At 43.6% G+C, this 20,245-nt stretch overlaps 1 protein-coding gene across 2 annotated transcripts in view; it reads left to right on the forward strand.

Moving 5' to 3' along the window:
- The first annotated feature begins 7,518 nt into the window (after positions 1-7,518).
- Positions 7,519-20,245, forward strand: part of KIF3A (kinesin family member 3A) — a 38,519-nt gene continuing 25,792 nt past the window's right edge. Inside the window, exons 1-4 of one of the 2 annotated variants that reach the window (XM_084838827.1) lie at positions 7,519-7,652; positions 15,416-15,698; positions 17,836-17,980; positions 18,713-18,797. In XM_084838827.1, coding sequence (XP_084694953.1) covers positions 7,647-7,652; positions 15,416-15,698; positions 17,836-17,980; positions 18,713-18,797 — 519 coding nt within the window. In that variant the 5' untranslated portion in view covers positions 7,519-7,646. Of the gene's footprint in view, positions 7,653-15,409; positions 15,699-17,835; positions 17,981-18,712; positions 18,798-20,245 lie in introns of those variants that run through there. The other variant, XM_084838828.1, reaches the window with a different exon arrangement.

The following is a 20,245-nucleotide window of genomic DNA, read 5'->3' on the forward strand; positions in this document are numbered from 1 at the left end:
GCCGGAAGATGAGCCCCTCAGGTCGGAAGGTGTCCAATATGCTACTGGGGAAGAGCAGAGGGTATTTCCAAGTAGCGCCAAAAAGAGTGAAGCGGCTGGGCCAAACCCGAAAGGACACTCAGCTGTGGATGTGTCTGGCGGTGAAAAGAAAGTCCGATGCTGTAAAGAACAATATTGTTTAGGAGCCTGGAATGTAAGATCAATGAATCAAGGTAAGCTGGAGGTGGTCAAACATGAGATGGCAAGATTGAACATCGACATCTTGGGAATCAGCGAACTAAAATGGACAGGCATAGGTGAATTTAATTCAGGTGACCATTATATCCACTACTGTGGGCAAGAATCCCTTAGAAGAAATGGAGTAGCACTCATAGTCAACAAAAGGGTAGGAAAAGCAGTACTGGGGTACAATCTCAAAAACGATAGAATGATCTCAGTACGAATCCAAGGCAAACCATTCAACATCACAGTAATTCAAGTCTGCCCCAACCACTGAGGCCGAAGAAGCTGAGGTTGATCGGTTCTATGAAGACCTACAACACCTTCTAGAACTAACACCAAAAAAAGATGTCCTCTTCATCATAGGGGATTGGAATGCTAAAGTAGAAAGTCAAGAAATCACCGGGATAACAGGCAAGCATGGCCTTGGTGTACAAAATGAAGCAGGACAAAGGCTAATAGAGTTTTGCCAAGAGAACGTGCTGATCATAGCAAACACTCTTTTCCAACAGCACAAGAGGCGACTCTACACATCAACATCACCAGATGGTCAATATCGAAATCAGATTGATTATGTCTTTTGCAGCCAAAGATGGAGAAGCTCTATACAGTCAGTAAAAACAAGACCTGGAGCTGACTGTGGCTCAGATCATCAGCTTCTTATTGCAAAATTTCGGCTTAAATTGAAGAACGTGGGGAAAACCACTAAACCATTCAGGTATGACCTAAATCATATCCCTTATGAATATACAGTGGAGGTGAGGAATAGTTTTAAGGGATTAGACCTGATAGACAGAGTGCCTGAGGAACTATGGACGGAGGTCCGTAATGCTGTTCAGGAGGCAGCAACTCAATCCATCCCAAAGAAAAAGAAATGCAAGAAAGCCAAGTGGCTGTCTGATGAGGCTTTACAAGTAGTTGAGGAAAGAAGGGAAGCGAAAAGCAAGGGAGAAAGGGGAAGATATATCCAACTGAATGCAGAGTTCCAGAGAATAGCAAGGAGAGACAAGAAGGCCTTCTTAAATGAACAATGCAAAGAAATCGAGGAAAACAATAGAATGGGAAAGACTAGAAGTCTTTTCAAGAAAATTGGAGATATCAAGGGAACATTTTGTGCAAAGACGGGCATGATAAAGGACAAAGAAGGCAGGGACCTAACAGAAGTAGATGAGATTAAGAAGAGGTGGAAAGAATACACAGAAGAACTATACAGGAAAGACCTTAATGTCCCTGATAGCCATGATAGTGCAGTCACTGAACTTGAGCCGGACATCCTCGAGAATGAAGTCAAGTGGGCCTTAGGAAGCATTATTAACAACAAAGCTAGTGGAGATGACAGTATTCCAGCGGAGCTATTTAAAATCCTAAAAGATGCTGCTGTTAAAGTGCTGCACTCAATATGCCAACAAATTTGGAACACTCAACAGTCGCCACAAGACTGGAAAAGGTCAGTTTATATTCCAATGCCAAAGAAGGGCAATGCCAAAGAGTGTTCAAACTACCGTACAATTGCGCTCATTTCACATGCCAGCAAGGTGATGCTCAAAATCCTACAAGCTAGGCTTCAGCAGCATGTGAACCGTGAACTACCAGAAGTACAAGCTGGGTTTCGAAGAGGCAGAGGAACTAGCGACCAAATCGCCAACATTCGCTGGATCATGGAGAAAACAAGAGAATTCCAGAAAAACGTCTATTTCTGCTTCATTGACTACACTAAAGCCTTTGATTGTGTGGATCACAACAAACTGTGGCAAATTCCTAAAGAGATGGGAGTACCAGACCACCTTACCTGTCTCCTGAGAAACCTGTACGAGGGCCAAGAAGCAACAGTAAGATCGGACATGGAACAACCGATTGGTTCAAAATTGGGAAAGGAGTACGACAAGGCTGCATATTGTAGCCCTGCTTATTTAATTTATATGCAGAGTACATCATGAGAAATGCCGGGCTGGATGAATCATAGGTCGGAATTAAGATTGCCGGGAGTATTATCAACAACCTGAGATACGCAGACAATACCACCCTAATGGCAGAAAGCGAAGAGGATCTCAAGAGCCTCTTGTTGAGGGTGAAAGTGGAGAGTGAAAAAGCTGGTTTGAAACTCAACATTAAAAAAACGAAGATCATGGCATCTGGCCCCACCACTTCCTGGCATATAGAAGGGGAAGAAATGGAAGTAGTGACAGATTGTATTTTCTTGGGCTCCAAGATCACCGCAGACAGTGACTGTAGCCATGAAATTAAAAGACGCTTGCTCCTTGGGAGGAAAGCTATGGCAAACCTAGACAGCATAGTAAGAAGCAGAGACATCACCTTGCCAACAAAGATTCGTCTAATCAAAGCTATGGTTTTCCCAGTAGCAAAGTACGGCTGTGAGAGCTGGACTATAAGGAAGGCTGAGCGCCGAAGAATTGATGCTTTCGAACTGTGGTGCTGGAGAAGACTCTTACGAGTCCCCTGGACTGCAAGGAGGTCAAATCAGTCCATCCTAAAGGAAATCAACCCTGAGTGCTCACTGGAAGGACAGATACTGAAGCTGAAGCTCAAATATTTTGGCCACCTAATGCGAAGAGAAAAGTCACTGGAAAAGACCCTGATGCTGGGAAAGATTGAAGGCAAAAGGAGAAGGGGATGGCAGAGGATGAGATGGCTAGATAGCATCACTGATGCAATGAATATGGACTTGAGCACACTCTGGGAGAGAGCGGAGGACAGGAAGGCCTGGCGTGCTATGGTCCATGGGGTCACAAAGAGTCAGACACGACTTAACGACGGAACAACAAAAAATAGATCACGCAGGCATTGATCACTGAAGGCAATATAAAAGCACAATCCAGGGCAAGTTAAACACTTCTCCATCCCATTGTGTTCACTGAAATAGATATATAGTGCAATTGTATAAATGTCCACTCAGAAGTAATTCCCATTGAGTTCAATGGAGTTTCCTACCAGGTAAGTGGGTATAGGACTGCAGACTTACACTTCAATTCAAGGCATGCTTTCTCAGAAAAAGTAACTTCCATTCAGTTCAGTGAGGAGTATGGCAGGGTTGTATACTCTCACCCTACCTATTCAACCTGTACGCAGAACACATCATGCAACGTGCTGGGCTTGATGAAGCCAAGGCTGGAGTTAAAAGTGCTGGAAGAAACATTAACAGTCTCAGATATGCAGATGATACCACTTTGATGGCTGAAAGCGAGGAGGAGCTGAGGAACCTTATGACGAAGGTGAAAGAAGAAAGTGCAAAAGCTGGGCTGCAGGTAAACCTCAAAAAAACCAAGATTATGGCAACCAGCTTGATTGATAACTGGCAAATAGAGGGAGAAAACGTGGAGGCAGTGACAGACTTTGTATTTCTAGGCAGAAAGATTACTGCAGATGCTGACTGCAGCCAGGAAATCAGAATACGTTTACTTCTTGGGAGGAGAGCAATGACAAAACTTGATAAAATAGTTAAGAGCAGAGACATCACACTGACAACAAAGGTCCGCATAGTTAAAGCAATGGTATTCCCCGTAGTAACCTATGGCTGCAAGAGCTGGACCATAAGGAAGGCTGAGCGAAAGAAGACAGATGCTTTTGAAGTGTGGTGTTGGAGGAATTCTGAGAGTGCCTTGGACTGCAAGAAGATCAGACCAGTCCATATTCCAGGAAATAAAGCCAGACTGCTCACTTGAGGGAATGATATTAAAGGCAAAACTGAAGTACTTTGGCCACATAATGAGAAGTCAGGATACCCTGGAGAAGATGCTGATGCTAGGGAAAGTGGAAGGCAAAAGGAAGAGGGGCCAACCAAGGGCAAGATGGATGGATGATATTCTGGAGGTGACGCACTCGACCCTGGGGGAGCTGGGGGTGGTGATGGCCAACAGGAAGCTCTGGCGTGGGCTGGTCCATGAAGTCATGAAGAGTCGGAAGTGACTGAACGAATAAACAACAAAATTCAGTTCAGTAGGGCTTTCTCCCAGGTAACTGGAGATAGGATTGCAGCTGTAAGTTTGTAAAATCAATGAGACATAAAAATGGTTAACTTTGGGACTAATGAATATCGTCAAAGTGTTGTTATCCTTCCTGTACATCAGTAGCCATATATCACTAATCTGTCCTGTCTAAAAAATAACTAAGCATCCCTACTTGCTACATTTTCAGTATTTTTGTTTGTTCTTGACATTTTAGAACACAGTGGTGCAATAATTCTTATACCTGAAAAACAATTTTCAAAGAAAATTCTAAAATAATATCAGCGGTATAAACTTTATGAAATTTCATGGTAATTTAGTAATTAGCTACCAAACATGTTGTTGTGATGACAGCAATTAATGGGAATGGACACTCTATTTTATGCCTTGTTTTTAGCTTTTGATGGCTCAGTTTTGAAACTCCCTGTGAATAAGAGGAAGTGATACAAGTTGACACCTGTCTGGTTTAAACCAATCTATCTGGTTTCAATCTCTTGGCTGATCATCTTAAAGGTCATCCTGAATGCTAAATAATGACTAATTTTAGATTTGTATACCTTCCATGTAATTTGTATACACATGAGCAGTGTCTGCTTTCCCCCTCTCTTGAGTGGTTGCAACCTTCTACATAGCCCTGTAACCATAAGTTTATATTCATCTTCTTTATTACTATTCTTTTGTCATTTAGAAGTCTTTCCCATGCTTGTCAAGAACTCCCAACTGTAATGTCTTCAAAGACTCACTAGAGAATCAACAAAGTCAAGCATATTTATACAACATGTGCTTCCAGATGAGGCAAGTCCAGAATTTTAAGGGAGGCTCAGACAACGCTGTGTTCCGTTTGCATCTCTCTTGTGTTTTCCCACTGCTTCTTCCACTCCTTACCAGAAAAAAAAATCATTAAGGAAGAAAAGATGGAATAACTGCACAATGCCTTTTGAATGTTAGTGATAGGAGCCCTCCATTTGGAAACACCCTTGCTTTTGGTAGCCAAGAGTACTCTTGTTAATAGCCTTGTATTTTGCTCTAGTTTAATGATTATTTTGTACATTGTGGCCACATGTCCTTGGGAAGGGGCTGTCCAAAAAATAAATATAAAAAACTTGTGCTTTAATTTTTATAGGGCTTCCCCCCATCAAAAAAAAAAATGTTTATGGAAACACAGTCAAAACATAAATAAAGGAAAACTATCTTTTGTGTCTGAGAGGATTTGGTCAGATTTATGCTTAATAAACAAGAGATATTACGATGATCACTATTGAAGTTATAGAATTACTTTCTATTTGTCAGCTGGGATAATTTTATTTACCTCTTTAAAATATGTTTAAGCAGCAAGGGTAAAGACCTCTTTAAAATATGTTTAAGCAGCAAGGGTAAAGACCTTTTTAAATTGGCATCCAAGATAAAATGCAGTACAGTAATAATACTCCAAATAACTAATAAAAGCCAAAAATAATATTAATGCATCCCATTCAAGAAATACTAAAATCTAATAAAGTGGGAAATAAGCCATCATTAATAATTTATGTAATAAAACACTTTTTAAAAAATCTGAAGTAAAAATATGTTCTACTCTCAGTTGCACAGAATTGGCTTTCTTCTATAACTTCAAGTAAAGCTCTATAAAGCCAGTTCCACCACATTCTCTCCCAACATTCTTTCACACTTTGAGGGCATGTTTAAATCCCATGATTCCGCATGTCTTTTTCCTTACAAAAAGCAGCCGCCAACCCCAAATCCAGCCTGGAAATGGGGGAAGGTTAATCCTTTTCCCCTGTGCTATTTTCCCCATTGACAAAATCACCACCACCACCTCATTAGTGTGACCAAGAAACAGAGCCCCAGGATGGGGCTATACAAATAGGTCTTCATCAATGGTAACCCTATCAGGGAACAGGTTTAACTCCCACCACATGTTGTCCCTGGGAGCTCCTGTTCCTTTTTTCTTCTATAAGTATATGGGCTACCAGTCATTCCTGTGGGGAATGTCAAGTGCTGCACTTGGGATTGGGAACAATGGTGAGGTAGGGGCAAAGCCTGCCTACCACCACAGCAGCCAGCGGCCAAACAACCGCAGACCAGGTACACATTATGGAGGTATTTCCTCCTCCTCCTCTTGAGGTGGCAGAAGCAGATCTCTCTTCTGAAAGCTGTCAGGAAACAAGAAATCCTTAGCCACCACCCCCTGCCCAATATCAGCTGCCTTAGCTTATTTGCTTCTTCTGTTTTTGTTAAGGTTTTGATGCATGTATACACTGATCCTTGTGCCAGATAATGAATGGGACAAACAGGACTTTTAAGCTACAATCCTATGCCCACTTACCTGGCACTAAACCCCACTGAACTCATTGGGACTTACTTCTACATAGACGCGCATAGGATTGAACTGGTAAAATGGGAGGATTCAGAAACCGCAGGGAGAGCTTGTCAATCTTCTTGAATGTTCTGTCTCTGACTTTTAAGTGCATGTATCTACAGATAGATACATGAAATCCAAACACCATGGTTGATGCTGCAGAAATTAATTTAAAAATTAATGCCAGTGTGGTGTAGTGGCTAACGTATTGGACTGGGACTTGGGGAGAACCAGGATCTAGTCACCACTTGGCCATGGAAGCTTACTGGGTACTTTGGGCCAGTCACAGACTCTCAGCCCAACCCACTTCACAGGGTTGTTGTTGTGAGGATAAAATGGAGAGGAGGAGGATTATGTACACCGCCTTGGGTTCCTTACGAAGGAAAAAGGCGGGATATGAATGTAATAAATACATATATTTAAAAAAAAAAACACTGGACAGCACGTCTTGAGTTGACGGGCTATAAGTAGGTTTTCTCACATGACAGAACAACAATCGTCTCCCATTGGCGCGATGGATCCATTCCAAGTTGGCTGATGCTTGGCGAAGGCGGGGATATGGATATAAGCAGCATGGGATTCCTCCCCAAATATGCGGGTGATCCATTCCATGGAAAGGGGAGATTCCACTTTTCTTTTTTGTTTTTAACAAAATCCAAACTTATCCAGATTTACTCACTGGCGTACGTCCCGGGGGGTCCTGCAGAGACCACAGATGATGATGGAGATGCTTGGATGCCCGGACCTCCTTTCGCTCCGCTGCCATGCCCTCGGTTATCCGCCCGGCTAAAACCCGCCCTCTTCCTGCTGCCGCCGCCGCGCGGCCCTTCTCCTTCTCGCATTGGGTACAATTCGGCACCAATAGCTGCCGAGAAGCGGCGTGAGCCTTCGCCCATTGGCCGAGAAGCCTCTGCATGACGCAGGCGGGGGGCGGACGCGCGGCTCGCGCTGTCATTCAGCCGGCGCAGGCGCACTGGCCCCAGTCATTGTTACAGTTGTAGCAAAGCGGACGACGGGCACCTTGTATCTGCGAGCGCCCCTCCTGCCCTCTGCCCCCCGCTTGGGCCCGAGCGGAGCCTGCTCGTCCCGCCGAGTCCAGCGCAGGCAGGATGCCGGTGAGCAGCCGAACCCCGCCTCGCCCTCCTCCCGGGCCCTCCGCTCCCGCTGCGGGTCCGTTGCTAGGGGCGGTGCTGGCCGGCGAGCGTCGGGGGATGGCGCGATGGAGGGCGGCGGCGGAGAGGGGCCGGGCCGGGCCGGGCCCCTGGCTGGGCCCCGAGTTTGTGCGGTGGGGCTGCGGAGGGGTCAGGAACGATCCCCTGGGCTCGTGGCGTGGGATGGCACCTCATCTGCCTCAAAGCGCTGCTGATGGTAACTGGGTTACTCGGATCGCTGTGGGTCACTCGGTAGCGATGTGTAATAGGGGGAGGCCGTCACGTTTCCTAGGAGACACCTGTTCCACAGGCATTCTCAACATGCAAAACCAAGCCAGGGCTTAATCAGTCCCAGGACAACAAGCCAGGGCAGCAAACACATACCGTAGCTGCTATTGTTGTGATAACAAACTTCTCCACGAAGAGATCTGAATAGCCACGGGCTGCGATGATTTTATTGTGGATGTATAGTCAGGGCCATGTGTGGAATTTTATTTTGAAAGCTGCCTTCAGGACCCTGCTCGGCGAGGTATGTATGTGTTTGTTCCCCTGGCTTGTTATTCTGGGATTGATTAAGCCCTGGCTTGGTTTTGCATGTTGAGAATGACTGTGGAATAGGTGTTTCCTAGGAAACGTGAAGGCCTCCCCCTATTACACATTGCTACTGAGTAACCCACAGTTATCTCCTGTATATCCAGGCGTAGAGGGCAGGCTTCTACAAAAGGTTGAACGAGTAGTACTCAATACGCATCTAAAGGTTGTGGGTGTGCCTCTTGTTCACTCGTCCATATATCACACTGATTTGTTGGGGTAGCAAGCTAGTGGTGGTCCGATGTGTTAAAAACTACTAGCTATGTGCACTTCTTGTCTGGAGATGGACCATCAATTACAAATCACACAAATGTTGTTCAGGCATTACTAGTTTAGTTCATTACTGTTAGGGCACAATCCTGTGCATGTTTAGACAGGAAAAAGTCCTACAGTTCCCAGCATGTCCCAGCCAGCATACATGGCTGGAGGGATGCTGGGAATTGTAGGACTTTTTCTGTCTAAACATGCACAGTATTGCACCCTTAGTCTCTGATGTTTAGAAGATCAGCATTCATCACTTCTTCATCCTCTCAGCATGACCTGTTCATTATGGACAAATCAGTCTATCACAATAAACAGAATTACTCTATTTAGTAGTTAGACTTGTTCTGTTTTGTATCTTAGAGCTAGCTTGCTTACTGGTTTATTTAATCTATGACTTAGCAGTATTGAATTGCATGAGCACTTTGTCAGAAGAGAGAAAGAATTTGAGATCACTCCAGGGCAACCCAACCCACAAACCCTTTAAGGGCACATAGGATTGCTGGCAGGGGAATGCTGGGAGTTGTAGGACATTTTTCTGTCTAAACATGCATAGGATTGTGTCTTCAGCTGTAGTAGTAGGATTTAAGTTCATTTTTGTCTGTCTTTACATGGTACAATAAATTTAAAACATGAATGCAAAAACTGAAATTAAAAATCTAACTTATAAAATACATCAAAAACAAGACTCTCCAAATTGGCCCCTTAATAAGGTAAATCTTAGTATTGCTCATTATCTGCATGACAATATAATACCTTATACTTAACCCAATACTGTGATGTTTCACTGGGACTATGTTTCACCTTTAATTGCCAAGCCTTTTGCAAAAATATTTTTTCATCCCTGTTACTGAAGACTTCAAACAATTATCAAATCTGAAACATCATATTTGCAAAATGTATGTTCTCTAATGCTGAGCTGCATTTCCCTTAGGTTTTGTTCATTAGCTTTATTGCGTCAAGGCCAAACTTTCTCCCTGTTACTATAGATATCACAGTATATGAAGCCTTTTGTGCTTTCTGTCATGTCTGTGATTTGCTGTGAATTGATATATGTCATCTGTTAGACAGTATGCAAATATACTGTATATTGTTCCACAGCAAAGCTTTCTAGGCTTTCTAGTCTAGAGATCAGTTTCACTTTTTTATGGCTCAGAAGGTTTTATTTGTTACCTTACTCATTATTTGAACAAAACATCTTGACAGTGAAGGATGAACGAAGGCTTAGTATTTTGAGACTCAAGGATGACGTTAGCATAGATGGGGAAAGTACCCAGGGTTCTATGAGTCGGTAAGCATTGGACCATGCTGCATCTTAAAGTGCCCATGTACCCACTTTTGTAAATGCATATCTGACTTAGAATCATTGAATTGGAGGGAGTCTTGTAAACCATCTAGTCCATGGATGGGGAACCTGTGGCAGTCCAACAACACCTGGAGGGCCTCAGGTTCCCCATCCCTGATCTAGTCCAATCCCCTGCTTGATGCAGGAAATGCAGAGCCACAGCTTCCCCAATGCATAGCTGGCCATCCTCTGCTTGAAGACCTCCAGCATGGGAGAACCCACTGCCCCCAAGCTTTCACAGGTTTCACTGTCAAACTGCTTTTACTGGGGAGACACTTCTAGTGTTCAACTGAAATTTACCCTTTTGTAACTTACGTCCATTGCATCTAGTCTTTCCCACTGGAGCCACAGCGGGCAAGTCTTTGCCCTCTTTGTGACGGCCCTTCAGGTATTTGAAGAGTGCTGTCATGTCTTAGAATCACAGAATCATAGAATAGTAGGGTTGGAAGGGGCCTACAAGGCCATCGAGTCCAACCCCCTGCTCAATGCAGTAATCCAAGTCAGAGCATCCCTGACAAATGGCTGTCCAGCCTCATCTTGAACGCCTCCAGTGTGGGAGAGCCCACCACTTTCCTAGGTAATTGGTTCCATTGTCGTATTGCTCTAACAGTCAGGAAGTTTTTCCTGATGTTCAGCCGGAATCTGGCTTCCTGTAACTTGAGCCCATTATTCCGTGTCCTGCACTCTGGGATGATCAAGAAGAGATCCTGGCTTTCTTCTCTGTGACAACCTTTCAAGTACTTGAAGAGTGCTATCATATCTCCCCTCAGTCTTCTCTTCTCAAGGCTAAACATGCCCAGTTCTTTCAGTCTCTCTTCATAGGGCTTTGTTTCCAGTCCCCTGATCATCTTTGTTGCCCTCCTCTGAACCCTCTCCAGTTTGTCTGCATCCTTCTTAAAGTGTGGTGCCCAGAACTGGACACAGTACTCCAGATGAGGCCTAATCAGGGCTGAGTAGAGGGGAACTAGTACTTCCCGGGATTTGGAAGCTATGCTTCTATTAATGCAGCCCAAAATAGCATTGGCCTTTTTTGCAGCCACGTCACATTGTTGGCTCGTATTCAGCTTGTGATCGACAACAATTCCAAGATCCTTCTTGCTTGTAGTGTGGTTGAGCCACGTATCCCCCATCTTGTAACTGTGCATTTGGTTTCTTTTTCCTAGGTGCAGAACTTGGCATTTATCCCTATTAAATGTCATTCTGTTGTTTTCTGCCCAGCGCTCCAGTCTATCCAGATCACTTTGAATTTTGTTTCTGTCTTCCAAAGTATTAGCTATCCCACCCAATTTTGTGTCATCTGAAAATCTGATCAGCATTCCCTGCACCTCGTTCTCCAAGTAATTAATAAAAATGTTGAAGAGCACTGTTGAACAAATGTTGAACAAGTTATATCCTTCAATTGCTGTATTCCAGTCATGAGAGTCATCCTACCAAGTCTCAGTTATACCTATCAGGTAATAATTTCCCTCTTGTATTAAGAGTTCAAGTTCGTTCTGTTTGTTTCCCATACTCTGGGCATTAGTATATAGACATCGAAGACCATGTGCTTCATAGTCTGGCTTTCTTCCTACATGTGTCTGAAGACTATTATTGGGCGCTATCAGAGCTGTTCTGTCCGTTGCAGTGCATGCACCTACGTCCATTGTTACCCCCAACATTACATCTCCCTTCCCCATAGGATTCAGTTTAAAGCCCTCCTGATGAAGTTCTTCATGCTGTGGCCAAACACATTCTTCCCATCCTTTGTGAGGTGCAACCCGTCCCTAGCCAACAGCCCATCTTCCAGGAAGTATAGCCTGTGGTCCCAGAATCCAAATCTCTCTCGTCGGCACCACCTTCGTAGCCAGTCATTCACCCGGAGTATTTTTCGTTCCCTTTCTATCCCTCTTCTAACTACTGGAAGGATGGATGAGAAAACTATCTGGGCCCCAAAGTTCTTGAGTTTCCTTCCCAAAGCTTCAAAGTCTGACGTGATCTCTTCGTAGCTCTGCTTGGTGGTATCATTTGTTCCCACATGGATGAGAAGAAAGGGATACCTGTCAGTGGGCTTTATGAGTGCAGGCAGCCTTTCAGTCACGTCTCTAATCGGTCCTCCCAGGAGACAACATACCTGGCGAGTCCACGGGTCTTCACGACATACTTAGGTCTCGATCCCACGCAGCAAGGAGTCTCCCACTACTACCACTCTTCTCTTCTTCTTCTTGTAGGCCTGGGTTTCATTGCCTCTGTTTGACTGACCTTCAGCCTCTTGCTTACTCTCATGCAGGTTCCCCTGTGATTCTTCCTCTGCAGGCTGTCCTCCAGTCTCATCCGCAAGTACCTGGAATCGGTTCCACAGCTCCACTGCTTCCACTGGTGCAGAGTGGCATCTAGTTCTTCTTCTCCTAACTGTCACCCTTTTCCAAGGAGTATCCTCTGCTCCATTTTTCTTCACCTCAGCATTTCCCACTGCCTCATCTTGCTGTTGCTCTTCAAGTTTCTAGTCTTCCCTTTGCTGCTGTAGTTCCCCCATTCTTTCCAAGAACTCTTCGTGTTCTCTTATTCCCCGGAGGGTCGACAGTCGCCGCTCCAGTCCACTTACTTTTTCTTCCAGCAGCGTGATCAACTTGCACTTGTTGCAGGTGTAGGCCATGTTGTTCTCAGGCAAGAAAACAAACATTGCACACACCTTGCAGGTCACCACCACTGAAGAGTCTTGTCCTTCCATAGCCTCTTTTTCCTTTTTGTGTCTAGCTTTGTGATTGTTCTAGACGAGCCTGTGCCTGCTCCTCTACTCAGTAGAGGTTAAAAGCAGAGTCCCACTGGTGTGAAAGTGTGTGTTACAAGACAAATAAATGGAAAAAAGTTAGTTAAAAAAATAAAAAAAATGTTAGGGGCCTCCCCCTTGACCTCCCCTGGCCAACTCCTGTTTGCTCCCCCCGTTCGCTCGCTCTGTTCGCTCGCTCTCTGGGAGCTTGCCTGCTTCTGTAGTCCCTGGACCAGCTGGAGCAGCTTGCTCTGCTCTGCTCAGCTCTGCTCAGCTGGGAGGCGGGAAACAGGTCTTCCTGTTTCTGGTCTTCCATCCCCCATCACAGTCTTCTCATCCTGTTCTCTTCTTCAGGCTCGATGTACTCAGTTCCTTCAACCTTTCCTCATAGGACTTCTTTTGCATTTTGTTAATTTTGTTTCTAAGCGTCTTTAGTTTAAAAACATGGATGTCAAATAATATTGAAATTGGCTGTGTTCTTCCAGCACATAGCATTTATAATATAGTGCAACTAGAACTGAACATCTCAGTGCAAATCTTTTACTTGGGAAATATAATGGATTTAAGTACAGCATATTTAAATGGGGAGGCCTTTTCAAATCAGAGAATTTTACCCATGGAAAATCTCCCTAGCAGTTTAACTTTTTGAAGTATCTAGGCTGCAAGCCAGAGTAGCACCAGTACATAGTTCTTATGCAGACATGCCTTTTCTCCCCTGCCCCCAAGCGTTCTTTATTTAAAGTACATATATGCTGGTTTTCCAGGCAAAGGCCTTCCAAGGCAGCTTATGAAATATAAGTTAGCTTCATATAAATGGCAGGAACATCATGTTTCCAAAGGGTTTGCAGAACCATCCACTTGCTTATGCTTCAGGTCCAAGCTCCAAATGATCCTCCTTTTGCCTGTTCACCTCAGATCCATTCTGTGGTGCCTCTCCACCAAAGCGGTTCCCAGCCCTTATTCCTTCCCCCATCCTCAGTCTGTGAAGGAAATTATGGAAAGATTTTGGAATTTGAACAACTTCTTTTCAGGAGTGGTTTAGTCCAGCCCTGTGCCCTCCAGATGTGTGGGGCTACAACCCCCATCATCTCCAGCCGGCATGGACACAATCTGTACTTGGTAGGGATGATGGAAGTTTTAGTCCAGCTTATCTGGAGGTCATCAGGTTGGGGAAGGCTGACGTAGGTTGTCTTGACTTACTGTTCTCCCAAATCTACATTGCGGGCCACAATTCCTGGACCGGGATCTAAGCACCTTGGAGAATTGGTGGATTGCTGCTTTCTCTCCCTCTGATGGCCTCAGCATTGATAGCTGGTAGCTGGAGGGAAGAAGGCTGTCCGCTGGAGCTGTATCCAGGCATGATAGAGGGGTGCCTTCTTTTTCTCCTTGGAGATCCTGGGGAAGCATCTTCCAACTTTTCTTGAAGATCTTGAAAGTTTGGATAAGGATCCCCAATTCCCCTCACCATGGCAAGTGTAATAATGTCCAGCCTTCCTCCCAGCCTTGAAGCTGGCCAGCAGGCAGAGATTGTCCCTTCAGTTGCCATGGACTATGGAGGCACTTGGAGCTCTTTGGAACTACACCATAGCAGCAACAGGGACAATCCTCATCTCCATTTCTGAAGTTGAGAAATGGGTTTGGCATTCTGCTTCCTAGGCACTTGGAAGGCCAAAACAAGCTCCGGACCTCACAAGGACTGAATCTTGTGCTGAGCCCTGGGCATCATAGAATCATAGAATAGTAGGGTTGGAAAGGGCCTACAAGGCCATCGAGTCCAACCCATCTTCTGTTCCAAGCTTAGAACTTGGGATGGGAGCATGGAATCGTCTCTGACATTTGGAGGTATAGTGTGAGATTCCCCCCTGCTTCCTGAGGGAGGGGTGAGGGCAACCAGAAATTTTGATTGTATAGCAAGCCAAAAATTTGTAAAAAACCAAGTTTGGGGGTTTGGCACATAGGCTTTTAAAAGCAGAGAAGCTGCTGGTGCATGCATCCTGTCTTCCACTGAATTTCTTGTTACGTGGCTCTTGTGCTGAATACCCAGTGTGACTTCTGAACAGAGGGATGTTTAAAGGGCAGTTCAGGGAGGGTCCTGGGGGACATCTTATGGAAAGTAAACTCTGGAAAAATATCCTGCTCCAGTGCTCCTGTGGCTTTCATCCTAAAGCATCTCCCTTCCAAACTGCTTGATAAAATTGGCCTGGTTTGTACATTTAAAAACCCTAGTGGTTTTTTTAATACTCTAGGTTGTCATGAACAACGAGCATTTTAGTGGACACTGCTCAGTTGCTCCCGCTTCACTCCTCCTGCCATCAGGAGGGGCTAAACCAGAGTTTGGACATTACGATAAACCACCCAAGGATGGAGCATTCCTGGGTTGTTTAGCTGCTCCAGCTGGTGGGAAGAGTGATCGAACAATGTGAACTAGCACACTGGCTCATTCACAACAATACAGTTTTATTTTTATTTTTAAACCTGGTTTGTCATTATGTGTGAACCAGGCCATTGTGTATTAAGTGATTCGTTAATTTCATGTCTGCTTTGAGAAATTGAATGGTATTTAGTAGAAGTAAGTTAGTAATAGGTGATTGGTGGCCACTTTGGTCCAGAACTGATTACAGTTTCAAAATTTCTGAAAATCACGTGATGATCTCCACTAGCTTTAGAAAGAGCTATTCCCTAGTAGTCTATGGTAATCACTGTCATTCGCTTTTATGAGTTACAGTTTTGTTTCTTGCTCTTTCGTGAGTTTTATAATTGGTCATTTTTTTTTTTGTTATGTAGATCAACAAATCTGAAAAGCCAGACAAGCCTGAAAATTCTGATAATGTCAAGGTCGTTGTTCGCTGCCGGCCTTTCAATGAGCGAGAGAAAGTGATGTGTTACAAGATGGCAGTTAACGTCGATGAAATGCGAGGCACTATCACTGTCCATAAAACAGATTCTTCCAATGAACCTCCCAAGACATTTACATTTGATACTGTTTTTGGGCCAGAGAGCAAACAGCTTGATGTTTATAATTTAACTGCAAGGCCAATTATTGACTCTGTTCTGGAAGGATACAATGGTGAGTGCTTCTTTGTGGTATAAAAATGATGGGGTAGGGGAACATAATTGTAGTAAACACTCTTCTGCAGGTGAACCTCCTATTACAAATATCCCAAATACTGCTTCATTGTAGAATACTATTTATAAAATGATTTACTTCTTCCTAGTGTCTCTGCTTTTGTCATTAGCAACAGTGAAATCACCATCAATAAGATATTCTGATTGAGTTTTATTCACATGTTGCTGCAAAATACATCCTGTCTGCATTTTTCTTCTCCATAATCCTCTCGCAATTCCTTGTAGATCCACATCTGGTCCCCATGGGGTGGCATTTAGGGCTGTACTTTGTTGCAGTGGAAACTGTTTTGCTCAGGGAAATAGTTGTGCAACTGCTGCCTTCGTCTCAACTCCCCACTCTCCCACTCTGCAAGATAATGGCCTAATTCAGACATAATGCTCAACCATAGACCCGGTTCACATGATCACAGGAACCCATGGTGGCTTGTTTTAAGCCAAAGTGAGCCACAGCACATGCTGGTGCATGCCACACAGTTTTTGAATATTCAAGCCACAGCGTGTCATGTTGTCCAGACCTGGGCAGTGGGAGTTGTGCAAGGGTTAAATGGCTCTCATGTAATCCTAGATCAGGCCATGGGTTATGTTTAACCCTCACACAACCCCCACTGCGTGGGTTCACATGACATGTGGCTTAAATAAGCCATGGTGGGCTGTGGCATCTGCCAATGCATGCAGGTGGCAATTATGAATATTCAACCTGTGACTTGACGTGTCATGTGAACAAACTACGGTGGCTTATTTGATCATGGGAACCAGCCCATAGACTAGTGTTATGTTAGTGATCCTGACTTGCCACTCAAAAAGAAATGAGAATAGTTTCCCCTTCTGTGTTAGGCACAATAATGTTTTCTTGATTATAAGTAACTATTTTCCCCCTTAGCCTAGGTTATCACATTTGTACTTCTATCTCAGATAAATCAAAGGCCCAAACTACACACTACCGTGCAGTTGCATGTAATGTTAGCCTGATGGTTCTTTCTGCGTTGCAAAGTGCCCTTATGAGGGAAAGGAAGTGCTTGACCCTTCTCCTGCCAGCCCTCTGAAACTCTACATCACCACAACCGATGTTCCATACTCATACCTTATCTCACAAACAGAGTTCTGAAACTCCATGAGGTTTAAAGGAGCAGGGAGATGGGCATTTTAGGGGGAAATCAACTGGCAGGGGAAGGGTTAAGCACTCTGCCCACTCTCTGCTCCCAGTCTTTGTATAAGGAGCCCCAAAGGGTCTTTAAAATGTGCTTTTCTGCTCACATCAGCAGCTGTTTTTGGAGGGAATGGTTTTAAAGGTGCACCCAACACCTGACTGGAGATCTTTGGAAGCGCCTTGGGATCACATCATAGTGATAGTTGTCTATGGGAAGACACATGTGCGGAGTCATTTCAGCTTTTCACAACCTTGCAAATTAGATGAGCACATGTGTAGTAAGGATGCTGGGAAGTAGGAATTGGAAGTAGGATTTTGTTCAGTCCACACTTTAAAATGAAAAAAACAACGAAGAAGAGAAAATGGAGAAATCCCAGGTGTCTATGGAAAAAGGTTGATTGTAGTTCTTTTATATTGTCCTGACACGTTTCGGAAATGTTGATTTCCTCCTTCATGGGCTTATCTTGTAGTCAATATACTAAGACAGGCAAACCTCATCCGTTTGTATTAGCGCTTGGGATGCCTTTATCTTTCAATTTTCTCCATTCTCCTAGTTTTGCAAAACAGTTCTCAGCTCAAAAACATACCAAAATGCATATGCAAAGGCACCGCTTAGGGTAAAATGCGTACAAAAATAATGTGCATTTTCATGCTTTTTAAAAATTGCAAATTGATGCAGGAATGGGACAGAATGGACTTAACCAATACATAACATCTCTTTTTGGTCCCTCTCAGTTTCACGTGTATCTTTCCACCCCTCCTTGCAAGCTCCATGAGCTTCCTTCTTTCCCACTTCTAGGCAGGCACATGGGTTGGAAAAGCTGCCGTTTACATTATTCTGCTTTATTAGTGCTGCTGGTGCCAAAGAAGGGATTAACAACTTCTCTCTCTGTCATTATGAGGAACTGTTAGTGCTGTCTTGTATTTGCAGGCACCATTTTTGCTTATGGACAGACTGGAACAGGAAAGACATTTACGATGGAAGGTGTCCGGGCTGTTCCGGAACTCAGGGGGATCATTCCCAATTCTTTTGCCCATATTTTTGGGCACATTGCAAAGGCAGAAGGTGATACAAGGTAAATCACTCACTTGCTTTCCTCTCACTTCACCCCTCCCCTTGGTATTAACCTCACTTCCATGCTTATATTTATTGAAGAAGGGCCATCCTGGCTCTGACTGAGGATCCATCAAGCTCAACATCCTGTTTCTAACAATGGCCAACCAGATGTTTCTGGGAAATAAACAAGCAGGACATGAAGGCAACCAGCCCTTCCCTGGTGTTTGTCCCCAGGCATCTGGTATTTAGTGATATACTACCCCTGAACATGGAGGTTCCACCTTACTCTCTCTGGTATTGGGTCTCTCAAAAGCTGTTCTCCATGATAATGCCCTACTAAAGCCAGTGACCATCGGCACAACTTGTGCAAGCTAATTCCATTGTTAAATATGTGTTGCATAAAGAAATATTGCCTCAGTTTGTCAAATCTACTGCCCACCAGTTTCAGCGCATGGTCTCATTTTAGTGTTGTGAGGGTGAAAAAAAAACCCTCTCTTCGTGACATTCATGTTTTATGAACCTCCATCATGTTACCACCTCGGTGGTTGTTGTTGTTTCTAAAGTAACGTCCCCCTCTTACTTTCTCATTTTCCTATAGGAAAGATGCTCCAGTCCTCTTCTTGAAAATAGGTCCCTTAATTATGATTATTTTCATCAATCCAGTTTATGTTGACTTTTTTGTCTATATATTCATTTATATGATCAACTTAATTCTGGTAATGCTTTTGTTTTTTTGTCATTTAAACTTCAGATTTTTGGTTCGTGTCTCATATTTGGAAATCTACAATGAGGAAGTGCGTGACCTGCTTGGGAAGGACCAGACACAGAGGCTAGAAGTAAGAACTGAGCACTTCTAAACTATTGCTGACAAAGTATTGAAAAGGAACTTTATCACTTGGATAACTCCTAAACTTTGAAGCAGGTGTCCATACATTTTTAAAACAGGAAGAAGGTGGCAGGGAGAGATCAGTTCCAGTGTTTACTCCATGTTCTAACCAGAGGGTGTAAAGGGCTTTTCTATGGCAAGTTTAATGCAATGTTTACATTTCTAAGGGCACAATCCTGTGCATGTTTAGACAGAAAAAAAGTCCTACAACTCCCAGCATTCCTCAGCCAGTCATGCTCCCGGGCAGAGATATAAAGGCCCAGAAAAAAATCCAGAAAAATTGAGGGAAAAAAAGGGGTGGGGGGTTTCCCCAAGGACTATTTTTTATTTTTTGGAAAAATTGAACATAATTGGATTATGAAACATTTTTTTAGAATGTAAGACAAGGTGTTTATATATTGTTATCCAGCCTTTACTCCCACCCAAAATGATTTCTAAAAACTATGTAATAAGAACACTTAAGACCAGAGATGTAAAATGTCTTGAAATAATGAAGCTGCAGAGAATGTTTTTTTAATCCTCTCGGTGAGATTCCCAGCATAGTTGTTTCTTCCATTCCTTATTAATATTATTGATTGAATGTACCTTTTACTGATAGACATTTAGGGATGCTCCAAGTTATGCTCAGTTCCCCAACATATCATTAGAGTCACCCTATTATAATAAGGAAGAAAATGTGCATTCTTTACAATTTGAGTTTCATTCTACAGAGTCCTGTGTTTCTGGGCTTGTTCTGGTAAGATGCTGTAGCAGTCAATTAATGTCGTTCTAATCTAAAACCCACAGTGAAAAAAACACTGTAGGTTATCCTGCCACTGTCACTAGAAGTGATCATGCTGGCTGGGGAATGCTGGGAGTTGAAGGACTTTTTTCTGTCTAAACATGCATAGAATTGTGCCATCAGCTGCTTTCACTAGAATAAAACCTCTCTACTGAAAATAAATTCAGTAGCTTGGTTCCTGTGGTGAAGGCACGGGGTTGGCACTATCACAAGAGACCACCTTTCAAGATGAACAGAAAATAAGATATTAATTACCGGAAATAACTTACAAAAGTGAATAAAATCCTACAACTCCCAGCATTTTCCTCCTGTCTGTGCAAGCTAACAGGGCACAAGAAAAGGCACTTCCTCTGCCTCCGTTTTGTCCTCTCCCTCTCGCATAACATTGCTTTGTTAGCCGGCAATTGTACTCACACTTAGCTGGGACTAAATCTAATTGAACTAAATGGGACTGGCTTCTGTGTAAATATGTATACCCTTGTGGTGTTATCAGCCTTCCTTGATAGACTTCTGTGAATTATCCTTTAATTGTTATCTATGTTTTCCAGAATTTCTGTAATACTACCAGAATAGAAGTACTCCTGTGATCTGTTAATGGTATTGAACACAAGAGTTAT

Source organism: Heloderma suspectum, chromosome 2, assembly GCF_057233095.1.
Source record: "Heloderma suspectum isolate Gila_16-S chromosome 2, 16-S_ref, whole genome shotgun sequence".
Taxonomy (NCBI): Eukaryota; Metazoa; Chordata; class Lepidosauria; order Squamata; family Helodermatidae; genus Heloderma; species Heloderma suspectum.